At 45.2% G+C, this 19,918-nt stretch overlaps 2 protein-coding genes and 1 pseudogene across 2 annotated transcripts in view; 1 reads left to right on the top strand and 2 right to left on the bottom strand.

Annotated features, from left to right (window-relative positions):
- The window catches only part of LOC135487831 (uncharacterized), a 117,513-nt gene extending 99,800 nt beyond the window's left edge, over window positions 1-17,713 (bottom strand). The window contains exons 1-2 of the mRNA XM_064771926.1: window positions 17,606-17,713; window positions 11,484-11,591 (exon numbers count right to left, since the gene is read on the bottom strand). The gene's annotated coding sequence lies outside the window, so the exon portion shown is untranslated. The remainder of the gene's footprint in view (window positions 1-11,483; window positions 11,592-17,605) is intronic.
- Window positions 5,854-8,134, bottom strand: LOC135487829 (uncharacterized; the record flags this gene model as incomplete). Its single annotated transcript, XM_064771925.1, is given in 6 exon segments — window positions 5,854-5,888; window positions 6,457-6,502; window positions 6,726-6,851; window positions 6,853-6,892; window positions 7,072-7,122; window positions 7,932-8,134. Coding segments are annotated over 6 exon segments (501 nt in total), but the record flags the coding sequence as incomplete, so codon positions are not given.
- LOC135487828 (cilia- and flagella-associated protein 251-like) lies at window positions 8,137-10,240 on the top strand (annotated as a pseudogene).
- Window positions 17,714-19,918: the final 2,205 nt, after the last annotated feature.

Below are 19,918 nucleotides of genomic sequence, written 5' to 3'. Positions count from 1 at the left end.
GTGCATTGTTCAGAAAGAACCCATGTACCATCTACACTGGTATCAATGTTCATTAATGGAAGTTGGCAAGGTTGGAATTTGACAGGCAGGTGTTAGCCTAACATGAAAAGCAATAGTGCATTGTTCACAAAGAACCCATGTACCATCTACACTGGTATCCAAGTTCACCAATGGAAGATGGCAAGGTTGGAATTTGACAGGCAGGTGTTAGCCTAACATGAAAAGCAATAGTGCATTGTTCACAAAGAACCCATGTACCATCTACACTGGTATCAATGTTCACCAAAGGAAGTTGGCAAGGTTGGAATTTGACAGGCAGGTGTTAGCCTAACAGGAAAAGCAATAGTGCATCAGGTTGGAATTTGACAGGCAGCTGTTAGCCTAACATGAAAAGCAATAGTGCATTGTTCAGAAAGAACCCATGTACCATCTACACTGGTATCAAAGTTCACCAAAGGAAGATGGCAAGGTTGGAATTTGACAGGCAGGTGTTCGCCTTACATGAAAAGCAATAGTGCATTGTTCACAAAGAACCCATGTACCATCTACACTGGTATCAAAGTTCACCAAAGGAAGATGGCAATGTTGGAATTTGACAGGCAGGTGTTAGCCTAACATGAAAAGCAATAGTGCATTGTTCACAGAGAACCTATGTACCATCTACACTGGTATCAAAGTTCACCAATGGAAGATGGCAAGGTTGGAATTTGACAGGCAGCTGTTAGCCTAACAGGAAAAGCAATAGTGCATCAGGTTGGAATTTGACAGGCAGCTGTTAGCCTAACATGAAAAGCAATAGTGCATTGTTCACAAAGAACCTATGTACCATCTACACTGGTGTCAAAGTTCACCAATGGAAGATGGCAAGGTTGGAATTTGACAGGCAGCTGTTAGCCTAACATGAAAAGCATAAGTGCATTGTTCACAAAGAACCCATGTACCATCTACACTGGTATCAAAGTTCACCAATGGAAGATGGCAAGGTTGGAATTTGACAGGCAGCTGTTAGCCTAACAGGAAAAGCAATAGTGCATCAGGTTGGAATTTGACAGGCAGCTGTTGGCCTAACAGGAAAAGCAATAGTGCATCAGGTTGGAATTTGACAGGTAGCTGTTAGCCTAACATGAAAAGCAATAGTGCATTGTTCACAAAGAACCCATGTACCATCTACACTGGTATCAAAGATCACCAAAGGAAGATGGCAAGGTTGGAATTTGACAGGCAGCTGTTAGCCTAACATGAAAAGCAATAGTGCATTGTTCACAAAGAACCCATGTACCATCTACACTGGTATCAAAGATCACCAAAGGAAGATGGCAATGTTGGAATTTGACAGGCAGCTGTTAGCCTAACATGAAAAGCAATAGTGCATCAGGTTGGAATTTGACAGGCAGCTGTTAGCCTAACATGAAAAGCAATAGTGCATCAGGTTGGAATTTGACAGGCAGCTGTTGCATTGTAGAAGCATTGGGAAGCTACACAACAGCATTTTATACACTTTATATATTCTTTGTGTTCACTCCTTGTTCAGACAATCCTAATTCGACCGATGTACTCTGTAGTCCTCTGCATTTCTGCCCGGCACGGTAGTTTGTCCTGTAGGCGGATTCCACCAAGCAAAACCACTATAATTGTTGAGTTTGATATCGACTTGCTATCAACTGGGACCTGCGATGACCATCGCAAACAAGCGTTTGTCACTGCATGTGATTTAAATCGCAGGTCACAGCGATATCAATGCCTCTTCTGCAATGTGCTTTAAACATTGATTCACTATGATTCTCTGTTGTATCAACATCCACCAGTTAACTTTATGACTCAGACGTGGCCTGATTAAGCGCCCTGAAGGACATAAATTTGTTTAGCTAATGATGTTCCAATGCAATTACCATAATTTGGCTCTTAATATAAAATCATAACGGTCTCAATTGGCCCTGCTCAAATGGATGTCAAGAGGGATAAACCTTGTTCCTTGATGGCGATACAAAGTTAACCCCATGACTCAAGTAGGGCTTTCGCTAGACACTTTCTGCTCTGGATTGGAAAGGTTATCAACAGAAACCCCAAATCTTCAGGTGATCATGCAGGCATCAGGCTGCTGAACGCTGCTAACTCATTCCAACAACCCATTACAGAAAATAACACCAATTGTATTTTGTTTTTCATGTTTTCCTATGATATCAATTTCCGATCAAACAAACATCAAATGTGAAATCGACTTTTAATGGTGCCATTTGTCACAGCTGTGGATAATGGGAGAGTGGACCAGGATTCTGCGGCCTGGGAGAAACGATCGTATTCAATAAGATAAGAAGAGTACAGCAAAAACTTATCGTGGGAAAGACGTGTAAGCTACCGCTTGCTATATAGCCTTTAACACCATTATTCAAACCTTCCTACGGAGTGCCACCCCCCCCCCCCCCCCCACTGTACACGCCTGAAATCAGTGTGCATACTCAGTTTGTTGTTTGAGTTCAGAGGATCACATCCATCAGTCTCGTCCCCGAGTTGACCCACTAATATTAAGATTGCCTCACTTATCGACTTATCTTACCCTAGGAATGGGTAATTCTGGTAATGCCCACTTAAGGATTCCTTTTATACTTTCGCCACTATGCCAAGTTGTCAATCAGACTCTAACTTTCCAAATGTAAACCATATCACTTCTATAAGAAAATTTGCTTGACGGTTTCTCAATTACTGGAACTGTTCAGTAAAACTATCACTAATTTCCACAATTCAAATCAAAATGTAAAGCCATCAAGGTTGAGCCATGACCATTCTATGACTTTGATCAACAACCGTTCCGAGCAAAACTTTTCAGATGCAACTGAAATCAACTCCCTGAAAGCAAATTGAGTGCCACTAGACACCACTCGTAGCCGCAAAATGATTTCACAAGAGACCAAAAGAACACACAAACCTAATGTAAACAAGCGCTGAAACAATGGTGCCACCCGCACTAACATCAATTTCAAGTGCCAAGTTTGCATAAAACTGTGCAAACAATCGCAGACGAAAAGTGCAATAATTAATACGCTCCACAATGGATTGAATGTAAATACGGAACAGTCACAAATCGATGGCTGCATCAAATTGAGAATTGCACTGGCAAAAGCTAATTATGCCATGAGGTTGATGTGTTGTGGCATGGCCCGCAGGATTCCTGGAAAAATATCGTTTTTCAAATATTTATTATTCCCAATGGCAATTATGGGATGCGCATGTACTTTTTTACATTCAATCTAATGTGAGATAGTGATAAAACAAACAAACAAATCATCAAGAATGAATATAGATCAGTCTTTATTAATCCTTGCCGCTATACATTGAAAAGGTTGTCGAGTGCAGCCAACTGATACCATCATCAGCTACAGTCCAAATCACAAATGACATCCATCCTGCTTTGCGTCATTGACGTGCAACGTATGCGTGAGTAGTGCGCCGAGTAGTGTGCCGAGTAGTGTGCCAAGTAGTGAGCCAAGTAGTGCATTAATGACGCACTTATCTCTCCATGTTTCGCATATATTACGCGTGACCTAGGCACTGGGTAGCTCGCCAATGATGCGAATTTACGGATGACAATAAAATGTGATTTGGACTGTATGCTGCAGGTATAGTCAAGTCATCCTCCTCGCAACAAGACAAGTAAAATACCGACCGACCACCAACCCAAACATAATGTAACGCAGTAAGTTGGCTCTTTATTTGAAGCACCATTCAAAAGTTTACCAAATATGCCAAATCATCCTGGTCACACCAATATGCGCTATCCATTTCCGCCAAAGTTTACCAACCATCGCCCTTTCAACAACCAATGCTGCGAATTATGCCAAGTCATTTTCCTGCGACAATACTTGCAGTATCATCCGTTCACACGCATCGCTATGTCTACATGAGCATCTCCTCGTCCGTGACTGCAATCAATAGCGCCAATATGCGTGACAGCACGTAGAACAATAGACACCGCGACTAACGTCTTGAATGAGACTAAATGAGCCAGAGGATGAGACATTGAAACGCAAAATGGCTGAAGGGCACAAGTGCTTTTTTGAAATTGTCGGAAACCTGTGGGTGAAAGACCAAACATCAAAGCATGTGAAGCCATTTCAGACAAAGAATGTCTTTGGTTTCATTTAACATGTAGGATTTTGATGGCTCTCGTTTTCTTTAAAGGACCTGAAAGTGTAGTGTGTTGCTGAGTTTTGAAGGCAAAACGATTTGACAAAAATATCTTTAACATAATAAATGTGACCCGTTCCAGCAAAACCAGTCGCATATCGCTCAGAGCTTGGCAGGTTGAGACGGACTGTTTGTTCATTTCACTATTGTCTGCCGTTTGTGAAATCTGACGACATCAATTTCATCTATTATCTTCTGGTGTCATCTAGGCTCATCTTATGTGCGACATGCGACTGGTTTTGCTGGAGCGGGTCACAAATGATTGTTAGTCAATCACATATCAGGACAATCATACGAGACAGCACGAAGAACAAGATTGCTGCTGACTTCTTAAGCGAGAGTTAGTGAAGTTAAAGGTACTACATAGACGGGCAAGATGGTTACGTAGGCACATAGTGCTTCCTTCCAAAGCGTAGGAAGTTTGTGGGTGAAATGCCAATGATGATCAAAGCAGTATCTTCATTTTCACTTGACATCTTCAATGTTTTCCTTGTTTTCTTCTCGGTCAAATGTACTTTCCAGCAAAGTGTATGTCATTTAAGTCAAGTGATGTAATGGTAACATTCTTTATGAGCTAAAGGCCTACAGAATCTTCATAGCACTACAGGGCGGCCCAGAAAACTTTCCCTTGCACAATAGAATTCTATTGTATGTCCATTGTGTGATGGAAAATTTTTCTGGCCCACCCTGTAGAATAAAACCAGTAGACATTGGGGAAGTCATAGAGGCCAAAGATGGTACAGCAATATATGTGAAGAGAGGGAGGGAGGGAGGGAGGGAGGGAGGGAAGAAGTATGAAGAAGAAGAGGAGGAAGAGGAAGGAGGAGGAGGAGGAGGAAGGAGGAGGAAGGAGGAGGAGGAAGGAGAAGGATAAGAAGGAGGAAGAGGAGGAGGGGGAGGAGGAGGAGGAGCCTCCTTAATCTTTCTCCTCCTCCTCCTCCTCTTCCTCCTTCTTATCCTTCTTCTTCTCCTCCTTCTTCTTGGGGGGGGGGGGGGGGGGGGAGGAGGAGGAGGAGGATAAGAAGAAGGATAAGAAGAAGGATAAGGAGAAGGGGGAGGAGGAGGGAGGAGGGAGGAGGAGCCTCCTTCCTCTTCCTCCGTATCCTTCTTCTTCTCCTTCTTCTTCGGGGGGGGAGGAGTTGGAGGAGAAGAAGGTGAAGGAGGAGGAAAAGGAGGAGGAAGAGGAAGGAGAAGAAGAAGGATAAGAAGGAGGAGTAGGAGGAGGAAAAGGAAGGAGGAGGAGGAGGAGGAGAAGGTGGGGAGGAGGAGGAGGAGGGGAGGAGGAGGAAGAGGAAGGAGGAAGAGGAAGGAGGAGGAGGGAGGAAGGAGGAGAAGAAGGAGAAGAAGGAGGAAGAGGAGGAGGAAGAGGAAGGAGGAGGAGGAAGAAGGAGGAGGAGGGAGGAGACGAAGGATAAGGAGGAAGAGGAGGAGGAGGAGGAGGGGAGGAGAAAGAGGAGCCTCCTTCCTCGTTCTCCTCCTCCTCTTACTCCTTCTTATCCTTCTTCTCCTCCTTCTTCTTGGGGGGGGGGGGGGAGGAGGAGGAGGAGAAGAAGAAGAAGAAAAAGGAGAAGGAGAAGGAGGAGGAGTTGGAGGAGGAGAAGGAGAATAAGAAGGAGGAGGAAGAGGAAGGAGGAGGAGGGGGACGAGGAGGAGGAGGAGGGGAGGAGGAGAAGGAGGAGGAGGGGGAGGAGGAGGAGGAGGGGGAGGAGGAGGAGGAGGGGAGGAGCCTCCTTCCTCTTCCTTCTCCTCTTCATCCTTCTTTTCCTTCTTCTTCTCCTCCTACTTTGGGGGGGGAGGAGGAGGAGGAAAAGAAGGAGGATAACTAGGAGGAGGAGGAAGAGGAAGAGGAAGGAGGAGGAGAAAAGGAAGGAGGAAGAGGAAGGAGGAGGAGGAGGGGGAGGAAGGAGGAGGAAGGAGGAGAAGAAGGATAAGAAGGAAGAAGAGGAGGAGGGGAGGAGCCTCCTTCCTCTTCCTCCTTCTTTTCCTTCTTCTTCTCCTCCTACTTTGGGGGGAGGAGGAGGAGGAGGAGGAGGAGGAAAAGAAGGAGGATAACTAGGAGGAGGAAGAGGAAGAGGAAGGAGGAGGAGAAGAGGAAGGAGGAAGAGGAAGGAGGAGGAGGAGGAGGAGGGGGAGGAGGGGAGGAGGAGGTAGGGGGAGGAGGAGGAGCCTCCTTCCTCTTCCTCCTCTTCTTCCTCCTTATCCTTCTTCTTCGAGGGAGGAGTTGGAGGAGGAGGAGAACAAGGAGAATAAGAAGGAGGAAGGAGGAGGAAGAGGAAGAAGAAGGAGGAGGAGGAGGAGGAGGAGGAGGAGGAGGAGGAGGAGGAGGAGGAGGAGAAGGAGCCTCCTTCCTCTTTCTCCTCCTCTCCCTCCTTATCCTTCTTCTTCTCCTCCTTCTTCTTGGGGGGAGGAGAAGAAGAGGAAGAAGGATAAGAAGGATAAGGAGAAGGAGGAGGAGGAGGAGGGAGGAGGAGGAGGAGCCTCCTTCCTCCTTATCCTTCTTCTCCTTCTTCTTCGGGGGAGAAGTTGGAGGAGGAGAAGGAGGATAAGAAGGAGGAGGATGAGGAAGGGGAAGGAGGAAGAGGAGGAGGAGGAGGAGGAGGAGGAGGAAAAGAAGGAGGATAACTAGGAGGATAACTAGGAGGAGGAGGAGGAAGAGGAAGAGGAAGAGGAAGGAGGAGGAGGAGGGGAGGAAGGAGGAGGAAGGAGGAGAAGAAGGATAAGAAGGAGGAAGAGGAGGAGGAGGGGAGGAGGAGGAGGAGCCTCCTTCCTCTTTCTCCTCCTCCTCCTCTTCCTCCTTCTTATCCTTCTTCTGCTCCTTCTTCTTGTGGGGGGGAGGAGGAGGAGAAGAAGAAGGATAAGAAGAAGGATAAGGAGAAGGAGGAGTAGGAGGAGGAAGAGGAAGGAGGAGGAGGAGGAGGAGGAGGAGGAGGTGGGGAGGAGGAGGAGGAGGGGAGGAGGAGGGAGGAGGAGGAAGGAGGAGGGGGAGGAGCCTCCTTCCTCTTCCTCCTTCTTTTCCTTCTTCTTCTCCTCCTACTTTGGGGGGAGGAGGAGGAGGAGAAGGAAAAGAAGGAGGATAACTAGGAGGAGGAGCAAGAGGAAGGAGGAGGAGAAGAGGAAGGAGGAAGAGGAAGGAGGAGGAGGAGGAGGAGGGGAAGAGGGGAGGAGGAGGGAGGGGGAGGAGGAGGGGGAAGGGAGGAGGAGGAGCCTCCTTCCTCTTCCTCCTCTTCTTCCTCCTTATCCTTCTTCTTCTTCGGGGGAGCAGTTGGAGGAGGAGGAGGAGAACAAGGAGAATAAGAAGGAGGAAGGAGGAGGAGGAAGCGGAAGAAGGAGGAGGAGGAGGAGTAGGAGAAGAAGAAGGATAAGGAGGAGGAGTAGGAGGAGGAAAAGGAAGGAGGAGGAGGAGGAGGAGGAGGAGGAGGAGGAGGAGGGAGAGGAGAAGGAGCCTCCTTCCTCTTTCTCCTCCTCTCCCTCCTTATCCTTCTTCTTCTCCTCCTTCTTCTTGGGGGGAGGAGAAGAAGAAGAAGAAGGATAAGAAGGATAAGTAGAAGGAGGAGGAGGAAGGAGGAGGAGCCTCCTTCCTCCTTATCCTTCGTCTCCTTCTTCGGGGGGAGAAGTTGGAGGAGGGGGAGAAGGAGGATAAGAAGGAGGAGGATGAGGAAGAGGAAGGAGGAGGAAGAGGAGGAGGGAGGGAGGAGGAGCCTCCTTCCTCTTCCTCCTACTCTTTCTTCTTCTTCTTCTCCTCCTTCTACTTTGGGAGAGGAGGAGAAGAAGAAGGATAAGGAGGAGGGGAGGAGGAAGAGGAAGAGGAAGAGGAATGAGGAGGAGGAGGGGGAGGAGGAGGAGCCTCCTTCCTTTTCTTCCTCTTCCTTCTTATCCTTCTCCTTCTTCTTCGGGAGGGGGGAGGAGGAGGAGGAGGAGGAAAAGAAGGAGGATAACTAGGAGGAGGAGGAGGAAGCGGAAGAGGAAGAGGTAGGAGGAGGAGGGGAGGAGGAGGAGGAGGAGGGGGAGGAGGGGGAGGAGGGGGAGGAGGAGGAGGAGGGAGAAGGGGAGGAGGAGGGGAGGAGGAAGAGGGAGGGGGAGGAGAAGGGGAGGAGTGAGGAGGAGAAGGGGAGGAGGGAGGAGAAAGGGGAGGAGAAAGGGGAGGAGGAGGGGGAGGAGGGGAGGAGGAGGGAGGAGGGAGGAGGAGGAGCCTCCTTCCTCTTCCTCCTCTTCTTCCTCCTTATCCTTCTTCTCCTTCTTATTCGGGGGGAAGAGTTGGAGGAGAAGAAGGAGAATAAGAAGGAGGAGGAGGAAGAGGAAGGAGGAGGAGGAGGGAGGAAGGAGGAGAAGAAGGAGAAGAAGGAGGAAAAGGAGGAGGAAGAGGAAGGAGAAGAAGAAGGATAAGAAGGAGGAGTAGTAGGAGGAAGAGGAAGGAGGAGGAGAAGGTGGGGAGGAGGAGGAGGAGGGGGGGAGGAAGAGGAAGAGGAAGGAGGAAGAGGAAGGAGGAGGAGGAGGGAGGAAGGAGGAGGAGAAGGAGAAGAAGGAGGAAGAGGAGGAGGAAGAGGAAGGAGGAGGAGGAGGAGGGAGGAGAAGAAGGATAAGGAGGAAGAGGAGGAAGAGGAGGAGGAGGAGGAGGGGAGGAGGAAGAGGAGCCTCCTTCCTCTTTCTCCTCCTCCTCTTACTCCTTCTTATCCTTCTTCTCCTCCTTCTTCTTGGGGGGGGGGGGGAGGAGGAGGAGGAGAAGGAGAAGAAAAAGGAGGAGAAGAAGGAGGAGTTGGAGGAGGAGAAGGAGGATAAGAAGGAGGAGGAAGAGGAAGGAGGAGGAGAAGGGGGACGAGGAGGGGGAGGAGGCGGGGAGGGGAGGAGGAGGAGCCTCCTTCCTCTTCCTTCTCCTCTTCATCCTTCTTTTACTTCTTCTTTTCCTCCTACTTTGGTGGGGAGGAGGAGGAGGAAAAGAAGGAGGATAACTAGGAGGAGGAGGAGGAAGAGGAAGAGGAAGGAGGAGGAGAAGAGGAAGGTGGAAGAGGAAGGAGGAGGAGGAGGAGGAGAAGGAGGAGAGGGAGGAGAAGGAGCCTCCTTCCTCTTTCTCCTCCTCTCCCTCCTTATCCTTCTTCTTCTCCTCCTTCTTCTTTGGGGGAGGAGAAGAAGAAGAAGGATAAGAAGGATAAGTAGAAGGAGGAGGAGGAGGGAGGAGGAGGAGGAGCCTCCTTCCTCCTTATCCTTCGTCTCCTTCTTCGGGGGGAGAAGTTGGAGGAGGGGGAGAAGGAGAATAAGATGGAGGAGGATGAGGAAGAGGAAGGAGGAGGAAGAGGAGGAGGGAGGGAGGAGGAGCCTCCTTCCTCTTCCTCCTACTCTTTCTTCTTCTTCTTCTTCTCCTCCTTCTACTTTGGGAGAGGAGGAGAAGAAGAAGAAGAAGAAGAAGGATAAGAAGAAGGATAAGGAGGAGGGGAGGAGGAGGAGGAAGAGGAAGAGGAATGAGGAGGAGGAGGGGGAGGAGGAGGAGCCTCCTTCCTTTTCTTCCTCTTCCTTCTTATCCTTCTCCTTCTTCTTCGGGAGGGGGGAGGAGGAGGAGGAGGAGGAAGAAAAGAAGGAGGATAACTAGGAGGAGGAGGAGGAAGCGGAAGAGGAAGAGGAAGGAGGAGGAGGGGAGGAGGAGGAGGAGGAGGAGGGGGAGGAGAAGGGGGAGGAGGAGGGGGAGGAGGAGGGGGAGGAGGAGGAGGAGGGAGAAGGGGAAGAGGAGGGGAGGAGGAAGAGGGAGGGGGAGGAGAATGGGTGGAGGAGTGAGGAGGAGAAGGGGAGGAGGGAGGAGAAAGGGGAGGAGAAAGGGGAGGAGGAGGGGGAGGAGGAGGGGAGGAGGAGGGAGGAGGAGGAGCCTCCTTCCTCTTCCTCCTCTTCTTCCTCCTTATCCTTCTTCTCCTTCTTATTCGGGGGGAAGAGTTGGAGGAGAAGAAGGAGAATAAGAAGGAGGAGGAGGAAGAGGAAGGAGGAGGAGGAGGGAGGAAGGAGGAGAAGAAGGAGAAGAAGGAGGAAAAGGAGGAGGAAGAGGAAGGAGAAGAAGAAGGATAAGAAGGAGGAGTAGGAGGAGGAAGAGGAAGGAGGAGGAGAAGGTGGGGAGGAGGAGGAGGGGGGAGGAGGAGGAAGAGGAAGGAGGAAGAGGAAGGAGGAGGAGGAAGGAGGAGGAGAAGGAGAAGAAGGAGGAAGAGGAGGAGGAAGAGGAAGGAGGAGGAGGAGGAGGAAGGAGGAGGAGGGAGGAGAAGAAGGATAAGGAGGAAGGAGGAGGGAGGAGAAGAAGGATAAGGAGGAAGAGGAGGAAGAGGAGGAGGAGGAGGAGGAGGAAGAGGAAGAGGAAGAGGAAGGTGGAGGAGGAGGAGGAGGAGAAGAAGAAGAAGGAGGAGAAGAAGAAGGAGGAGGAAGAGGAAGGTGGAGGAGGAGGAGAAGAAGAAGAAGGAGGAGAAGAAGAAGGAGAAGAAGAAGAAGAAGACTTCCTCAGCAATGTAACTGACTTACACAGCAAAACCAAAAGCGGTAAACTGCAGTAATGAAAGCAATCTTTATAGTTCACAGCAAACTCATGGAGTCTCTTGAAAATTTCTTCTTCAAAACCCACCCAAGCAATAGGGTTATAATTGAAAATCTCAGCATCGCCCCAAGCAAGTTATTTGAATCCATGAGAATCTTCAAGATGCACTCCCCTGGGATATTCAATCTAGGATAGTTTGACTACATCTGCAACGGAAATTCCTTAAGGATTCAAAAATCAAATGACATAAATGTTCACTCTGAGTGGTAAAAGGCATAAAAATTGTTCTTCAAAGTTTTAGAGTTACATATTTCTTTCAAAATTTCACGTTTTTATAAATCAAAATCTGAAGTGAGTGAATTTTTTTAAAATATCAATATTCTTTTTCACCTCATTCAGTATTAAAGGTTTTGGTCCTGGGAGGTTTACTTTGTGCCAAATCTGCGTGAAAAACATGTCTTTTTGAGTGAAGCATAGGGGTAAACTGGTACATAAGGTCCTCCCCCCCCCCCCCCCACCACCCATCATCCACCCCACCCTCCACTAATTACGGCCTTTTTGCCTCCGGTAATCTCAAACCAGGCCGCTGGGCGGGATAATTCTTATTAGAAGTATTCTGATTTTATTCTATTTTATAACCATTAAAGCAATTTAAAGCCTCAGAGGGGAATAAAACCACATATTGGTTCTTATTCCAATTAGAGGAAAGCTTTTCTGAAAGGAAAAATTTTAAAGGAATTATTCAATTTCAAAACTACAAAGAGTATTTTTCACACCCTGTAATTCAATCAGGTGTACTTACCGAAACATAATAATCCATTTAGTTAATCCAAGAATCGAATAAAATCCAGCTGAAAATATCATAAGTGTCCGGGGCACGTGTTGAGAAACCGTGGAAGAAATCCAGGACCTGGGAATTAGAAACGATAACAAGAAATTAGATTTGGAAATTATGTGGAAATAGTTAAAACAGACATTGACAGAACATGGCTGTCCAATACATGACCAAACACGAAAGAAGCCTCCGACCTGCCAAGAAAATGAAAATAATCCATCAAACGAACAATGACCGGCAAATGAATCATGCATTGAGTAATTTCCGTGAAATAGTGTCACGAAATATTACATAAACCTCTCATTATATTTACAGTATCAATCAATAGTGGTCAGTGACAGGACTGGTGTAATATTGAGTATCAAAGGGGTAGTACCACTGTATTTACTAGTGGCCCAGGAAAATAGAAATACTCAACATGCTCAATGCCGGGTGCAGTTATTATGCATGCAAATTTGCTGAAACTTGATATCCATAGTATCTGTATATCTGATTGTGCAAAATCATGGTTGAAATTGTAGTCAGTGCATATTTGCAGTTAGAAATTTTCAGATTCAAATTCAAATTCGAGTTCAATTTTCAAATTTTTGAATGACTGGAATGTGCCTTTAAATGTTGGCACTGTTTTCCCTACAGACTTGACAGATTAGATGGACAGAAGGTTCCATTATTCTAAATGTTATCTAAAGGTTATGATTCTCAGATACACTGAGCCTGCATTTGGAGAGAAAAACATTGATTCTCAATTTTCCAGAATCATGTTGTAAGGTTTTTCCAAACTCTATCTCTATTAATATACATTTGGAGCTTGAAAATTGGATTTTGACATTGATTGGCAGGTGAGATGTCATTCAAAAATGTCATATCAAGCTCGTGTCATTGTTGAATTTTCAAGGTTTGTCTATCATGTTTTTGGTTTTCAGTTGAATTTATAGATCGTCATTGTCTACCATCTCAGTCCCCAAAGAATTAGCTGTCATTCCTGTCTATTAGGTATTCGTCTATAATCAGTAATGATTATTAGCGACACCCGGATCTGACAGGGTCCTAATCACCTGATTGTCCCAGGCTATCACAGAACATTATTAGTGATTAGCAAATTGTGCAGGGCTACAATTACATAACATTTTGCGAAATGATGACAGCTTTATTGTTAGATAATGGGACCCTTCTGTGATTGTCTCAGCTTATTTTTCTCCCCTTAGGGTAGTTCTGTTTTGTTGATGAAAAGCTGTCACCATTTGATTACGGAATAACACTGCGTTAGGACGCACCGCAAAATAAATTGAAGCCTGAAAAGACGAAAAATGATTCGAAAATTCTCTTCGTCTATGGGGGGGGGGGGGGGGTCATCTGTTTTACCATCCAAACTTAGGGTTTTTCAATGTTGAGGCTTCATCATATTACACCCCTCCCAAACTGACACAATGGGTGATATGAATAAAGACTAGCAAATGCTTTTTTTTAAAACTTCCTGTACATTTACACTGGGCCTTTCTGTACAAAACTGAAGTAAAAGCAATTGCTAGACTTTATTCATATCACCCACTGCCCATTCACTAAACACTATATACCACCAATTTTTCAGGCCTAAAATTATGCCTCGGCATCAAAACTAATATTACAATCAGGTTCCACATTATCATCATGCAACAATACTATAAGGTTACTCGACACTGTCAACACTGAGGAAAACCTAATTACGATATTTGCATGCTGTGTAATTATCCGTTTGTATCATAGAATTTTTTTACGTGACAGTATGTGACATGAAAACAATTGGTAAAGATAATGTTACAATGAAAGAATGGTTAACAGAATACTGCAATGAATGCTGTATTAAACCTCATCAATAGATGCATCTTCCATCCATCCAACGCCCGTGTTTTTTTCACAACCACCAATATATTGACATTAATGTTTAGAAACACTTTTCTCATGATCAAACTGCAGTGTGTTTTATTGGAGACTAGTTTAATACCCATCCTTGATCTAATTCACATCTTCTGTGGAGGTTCTAAATATGGGTCATTGTTTTTGTTAAATCTACTCCAAGAGCGCCCCGCAACTGAACCATTTAAATCGCATGCGATGCTAATTGCTTCTTTCTGGTTAGCGCAGGTTGCAGCAATCGGTGAGTCACTATTTTTCACGCACACAAGAGATTCTTTTTTTGAGATAGCACTGATTATAAATAGCAGGTAGATGCGTTTTAAATAACTCATATACATGCTTAGAATTACTCATAGCCATGTTTTTTTCACTTCCACCAATTAAAACACCTGTGTCTTCACAGTGTTTAAAGGGTAACTCGTGTCAAATTTCACCATATAATGTTTTAGCGGTTTTTGACAAATGACTACGTCACTTTCTCATAAATCGGTAAGGGTTTCGAATCGAAATGCACATTTTCTAGAAATTGATGGTTTAATCCCGCCCGGACGGCTCGCTTCGATGCCGTTTTCGTTGATGACGTCACAACATGAACATTTTCGCGGTCGCGGTGGTTTACATTCAGCAATTTTATAATAAATCTAATCAAAAATGGAAAATTTGAGCTTTACATTTGTGATCAACAATCAAAAACGGATGTATTTCCGCAAAGTTGTAAATCACATCATAGTATCACTTAAATAAGCCCTATATGGAGCTTGATGGGGCTAACTCAGACACAGTGAGGCAGCAAAAAGTGTCACTTGTACAAAGAACAATGAAGAAAGACTTTTATGATGCAGACATTACAATTTTTCCAACAAATATTACCGATGTCTCTTTGTCAAACCCTAACCTGCTTGTTGACATGATTTTGCGATCAATATTTGTCAAAGCACATTTGTCTAACACTTGTGGTAGTAATTGAAATCTGAATAATTAATGGTGGCAACAGCTGAGATATTACCGGTAAACATCTGATGAGATTTACCCTGGCCACTAATTTGGATTAACCAGGGCTGAGTGCTTCAGTGTGGCTAAGGAGTCCTAGCAAGAAAATTCAAAAATCTGGATCCTCTGTGAGACGTTTCAAGCCAATTCTGGTGGGAAGGGCTTGCCATTTCAGGAGAAAAATTTTAACCTGGGCCAATCCTGGCATGCCTGACAAAACATTGATTGAAAAATTGTTGGATGCCATGAGCAGGGGTTTAGATCCCAAGAACCCCTTAGATTGAACCCTAACTCCAAATGTCTCTCACAAATCAGTCATAGCAGCTACCAGTGGTTTAAACTGAACCCTAACTCCTAATACCTTTCACAAATCAGTCATAGCAGCGACCAGCACTTTAAACTGAACCCTTAACTCCTAATACCTTTCACAAATCAGTCATAGCAGCTACCAGCAGTTTAAACTGAATCCTAACTCCTAATACCTTTCACAAGTCAGTCATAGGAGCTACCAGCAGTTTCAATTGAATTCTAAATTCTAATATTTTGCACAAATCAGTCATAGCAGCGACCAGCAGTTTAAACTGAACCCTAACTCTTAATACCTTTCAAAAATCAGTCATAGCAGTTACCAGCAGTTTAAACTGAACCCTAAATCAGTCATGGCAGTTACCAGCAGTTTAAACTGAACCCTAAATCAGTCATAGCAGTTACCAGCAGTTTGAATTGAACCCTAACTCCTAATACCTTTCACAAATCAGTCATAGCAGCTACCAGCAGTTTAAACTGAACCCTAACTCCTAATACCTTTCACAAATCAGTCATAGCAGCGACCAGCAGTTTAAACTGAACCCTTCATATCACCAATAGCTCCTAATACCTTGCACAAGCACTATCAATTAGTTGCATTTCATGTCACAAGTCTTCTGTGTCCTCGGAAGTCTCCCGTTGCAATCACAATTATTGATATCCGATCAGGGCTCGATTCTTATGAACTTGGACTAATAGCTCGTGTGGGATGTTGCGTGTCTCAAGAGAAAAGGCTTTGTTAGAGTTGAGATTTAACATCATGTCAATTTGTGTTGTAGTTTTGTCCAATCATGCGATTTCAGTAGTGATTTTGCTGCTCTGAGGTAAAAAAGTCGTTACACTGTAGTTATGCAATGAACTAGTAAAACACAGAAATTGAAGCTTTATATTCCTTTGAACTGATAGCTTGTTTCAAACGTTGCATGACTCGTGAAAAAAGGTTGTTTTAGTCTTGTGGCTGAACATCATATCATGTCAATTCATGTTCTGAGAGATGTTTGAGTTCTTGTTTAATCATATGTGACGATTTTGCTGCTTTGGGGGGTTAGTCATTAAAATACCATAATGCCATGAGATTGAAAAACATTTTCACGTGACTTCAAGTATTACTCCTCTTCCAAAGAAGGTCCCACGATGACATCTTGCAAGCACTGACACAAGGAGACTGGCCTATGTACAGCTCATCCTGCATATTTCGATTGGAAAGTCTCCCCACCAGATAAGAGTCCACCCCTTTGGATTTACCACTTATTTCAACCCAGGAGCCGCGTTTCCCTCTAGGCCTTAACTGATATTTACTAGTATCAGCAGTGTTACCAATGCATCTACGTGTGGTCCTATCAGAGTGCTCCCTTAACAAGGACGATCATACCCCAATTAAAATACCCACATCTCAGGCAGTCTAGACAAGCTTTCAGTACCATTACAACTATCTGTGCATCTGAATGTTCTCCAAATGGAAATATTTCACTCCCAGCGGACACCCCTCAGGCTTATCTTATACCACCAAATCCAGCTTCCATAAACCATGCAACCCGACTCCCAGCCCCATCACGAGGGAAGAATTGATCATCAGCAAGACCCGAAGGATGTTCAACACATCAGATTAGAGCGCATTTCCCAAAAGGGAAGACTGTACCCCAACGGATCCACCACTTATCCTCCAGTACTGATAGATGCAGATTCTACCAATTCTGCCATCAGCGTATCAGAGAAGAGTGCATTAAAGGGAACATAGCACCTCAGTGGATCCATCACTTATCCCAGCACTGAGAGACGGGAACATACTGATTCTGCCGTGAGCGCATCAGACAAGAGTGCATTATTCCCCAACAGGGAACATAGCCCTCAGTGGATCCACTGCATATCCCACCACTGATAGATGAGGAGTATCGATTCTGCCGTGAGCGCATCTGATTAGAGTGCCTTTCCCAGAGGGGAATTGGACCGGTATCTCCCAATGGATGTTCCGCTTATCTCAGCCAGTCTGGCCAAGCTCCCAACATCGAGTATTGATCCTGGCATCCGCTCATCCCGCGTGGTCTGATTAGACGGCCCCAGATTGGTTGGAGATGCTGAGATACAAAATTAGGCTAATATTGCTTGCTAATTGCATGCGTTTCTCACGTAGATCACTTGGCAGAATCGCTTATCTCTGTTATCTATAAATCATGAAGAAATCTATTCCTCAGTCTCGACAGTAAAACTTGCTATGCTAGTCCCAGACATTCTGGCATGACCTGCATAGTAGGTATGCTGGGGAAGGACATCAACCAGTTACTCCATCAAGGAGGTAAAGGAAAACTGTGATTATATATGAACACCACATTGTTGTTTATCCTGCAATTTACATGTCATACATATGTATTCACGCCATTTGTATTGTGGGCCACACCAAATATGTATATGCCCCACAACTCTGTCAACAGTGGAATTGGATTGGGTATACATTGAGAAAACCTGTTAGCAGCATCATCTGACAAGCTCTGGTATGTAATCTATACAGTCGGGAAAGCATAAGGGGAAGAGTGAGGAACAGCAATGGGGCTTGGAAAGTGACACAAAGACAGTGGCAGGAATTCGGAATTCGTCCTGCCAGGATCTTGAGAGAATCACCAGAGACAGAAGATGGTAGAGGAAAGTGGTTGGTGATGCTCTCAGTGTGGCATGGGGGCTGAAAGAGGGAGTGTGTGGGTCAAATTTGAGATCTTCAGTTGACTAATATACACAGTTAAGATAAGCGTATCACAGGTGTGTCATTGACGTGCTACTCGCGCGAAGCAGGATGGATGTCATTTGTGATAAGGACTGTAAATAGCTGAGAAACTAGCCAGCAGTAAAACTCAAGCACACCAAACAGAAAACCAAATTATTAGATAAACAGATAAATCTTATCTTACCGTATCTAGCCCTGTGGGTGAAAGCTGGAACAGTTACCAATTGATCCACTGCACAGCCAAGCTACAGTAGCACACATTACGAGTATGTGAAATCAATGATGGTGTTTGTATTCTCTAGGCCTGCACTTCTATAGGCCAAGCATGCAGATTGTCTGGTTTCAGCTGAAGCCACACACCTGTTGCATCAAGCTATACATCAGGGGCCTGGAGTGAAACCACCAAGTCTAATATAAATTCGACTTCTTTCAAATGTGAAATAATATATTGGTATCAACATAATCAAGGCTTGCGAGGGAAAGTATCCAACATGATGACAATAGCCAGGAATTGTATGATAAACATGGTTGATATATAATATTCAGATTTTCTTAAACCTAATAAAAAATGCTGGTGCATTGCCATTATTCTCACTCCTCTGGCTCGATCCAGTTATTGCATTGGCATTGCAGTTCTAATGTTGCCATCATTCCCATTTCAGGCTCCTCTGGCCCGATCCAGTTGCCTTGGCATTGCAGTTCTAATGTTGCCATCATTCCCATTTCAGGCTCCTCTGGCCCGATCCAGTTGCCTTGGCATTGCAGTTCTAATGTTGCCATCATTCCCATTTCAGGCTCCTCTGGCCCGATCCAGTTGCCTTGGCATTGCAGTTCTAATGTTGCCATCATTCCCATTTCAGGCTCCTCTGGCCCGATCCAGTTGCCTTGGCATTGCAGTTCTAATGTTGCCATCATTCCCATTTCAGGCTCCTCTGGCCCGATCCAGTTGCCTTGGCATTGCAGTTCTAATGTTGCCATCATTCCCATTTCAGGCTCCTCTGGCCCGATCCAGTTGCCTTGGCATTGCAATTCTGATGTTGCCATCATTCCCATATCATGCTCCTCTGGCCCGATCCAGTTGCCTTGGCATTGCAGTTCTAATGTTGCCATCATTCCCATATCATGCTCCTCTGGCCCGATCCAGTTGCCTTGGCATTGCAGTTCTAATGTTGCCATCATTCCCATTTCAGGCTCCTCTGGCCCGATCCAGTTGCCTTGGCATTGCAGTTCTAATGTTGCCATCATTCCCATTTCAGTCTCCTCTGGCTCGATCCAGTTGCCTTGGCACTGCAATTCTGATGATGCCAGCATTCCAATTTCAGGCTGGCTTGATCCAGTTGCCTTGGCACTGCATGTTGCCATCGACATTCCCAATGCCCAAACCATTTCCCAGTGTGCAAAAATATCCTTAATTGACTGGCATCATAGCCTAAAGTGTCATTGCCTAAGGTCAAAATGTCTCTAAAAGGCTTCAATCTGTCATGTCTGTACTTCTAACTAATTGAATCTCCTCTACCAATTGATTTCCCTCCGCAGGAAAAATGTTAATGTACATGATGCAGTTTTGTATGCTGCATACATAGGAATCACCTGGTGTAGTTTTTTCAGTGCAATCTAATTCATTGCTGAAATTGTATTATTAAACTGTTTTTTGCTTTTGGGAAATGTCAAAGATGACAATGCTTTTCAATATGCTGATGATATTATACATCATAATGTTTACTTCCAGATGCATGAAATTTGCATGCCATCTATTAACTATTTACCATATTTGCTTTGTCAATCAGCAGAATGTAATAACTAGTGTTTCATAGCCTTAAAGGGAAGACTTGGGGACCTAAAATATAACATTTCAAGGCAATTTAGAAGTGCATTGCATGGTCTTTCAGAAGAGGCAATAAAGTGTGAATTGTGCTCTTTTTTCTTTGTTATTTCACTCCTTCTCCGGTTCAGATGGCCTGCAGCTCAATCTTGCATGATGATTGCACTTGTATTCGGTTCACCTGAGTCTGAGAAAACTGCCATTCTCGTTTCTCTCTGCCGCCAATACTGTCTTAGTAAATTTTTCGATGAAAATCTTCCCTGCCAATACCTCATCGAAATTCTGAATGCAACCAAGCAACCACTAGGTTGTCACAGGATTAGGAAAGAACGGATGCCGAGTATTAGCTCTGTGACTCACACTGCTGCTACCCCATAGCCAAGTTACGGCACATCACCGCAAAGAACAAAGCAAATGGTAATGCCGATTAGCTTGTGCCAGGATTATGTCACTTTGGACAGCTACGCCATGACTGAGAGGAAGCTTGGCAGAAAGAATGAGTCAAACTTTCTTGCTCGAGGATGTAATCAATCCAATTATCAACATTTGACAGTTTATGACGACCAAATGCATGCTTCCATGCCCCTGCATGCTGCTGTGAGTTTTTAAGTTATAGCACTCAAATCACTGAGCAGGGTATGCCAGGTTTGTCGTAGCAAACTTTAAGATGCTGAA

The sequence above is a fragment of the Lineus longissimus genome, chromosome 5 (assembly GCF_910592395.1).
Source record: "Lineus longissimus chromosome 5, tnLinLong1.2, whole genome shotgun sequence".
In the NCBI taxonomy this organism is placed as follows: domain Eukaryota; kingdom Metazoa; phylum Nemertea; class Pilidiophora; order Heteronemertea; family Lineidae; genus Lineus; species Lineus longissimus.
The sequence above is the reverse complement of the archived record's forward strand: the minus strand, read 5'-3'. Positions and strand labels throughout refer to the sequence as shown.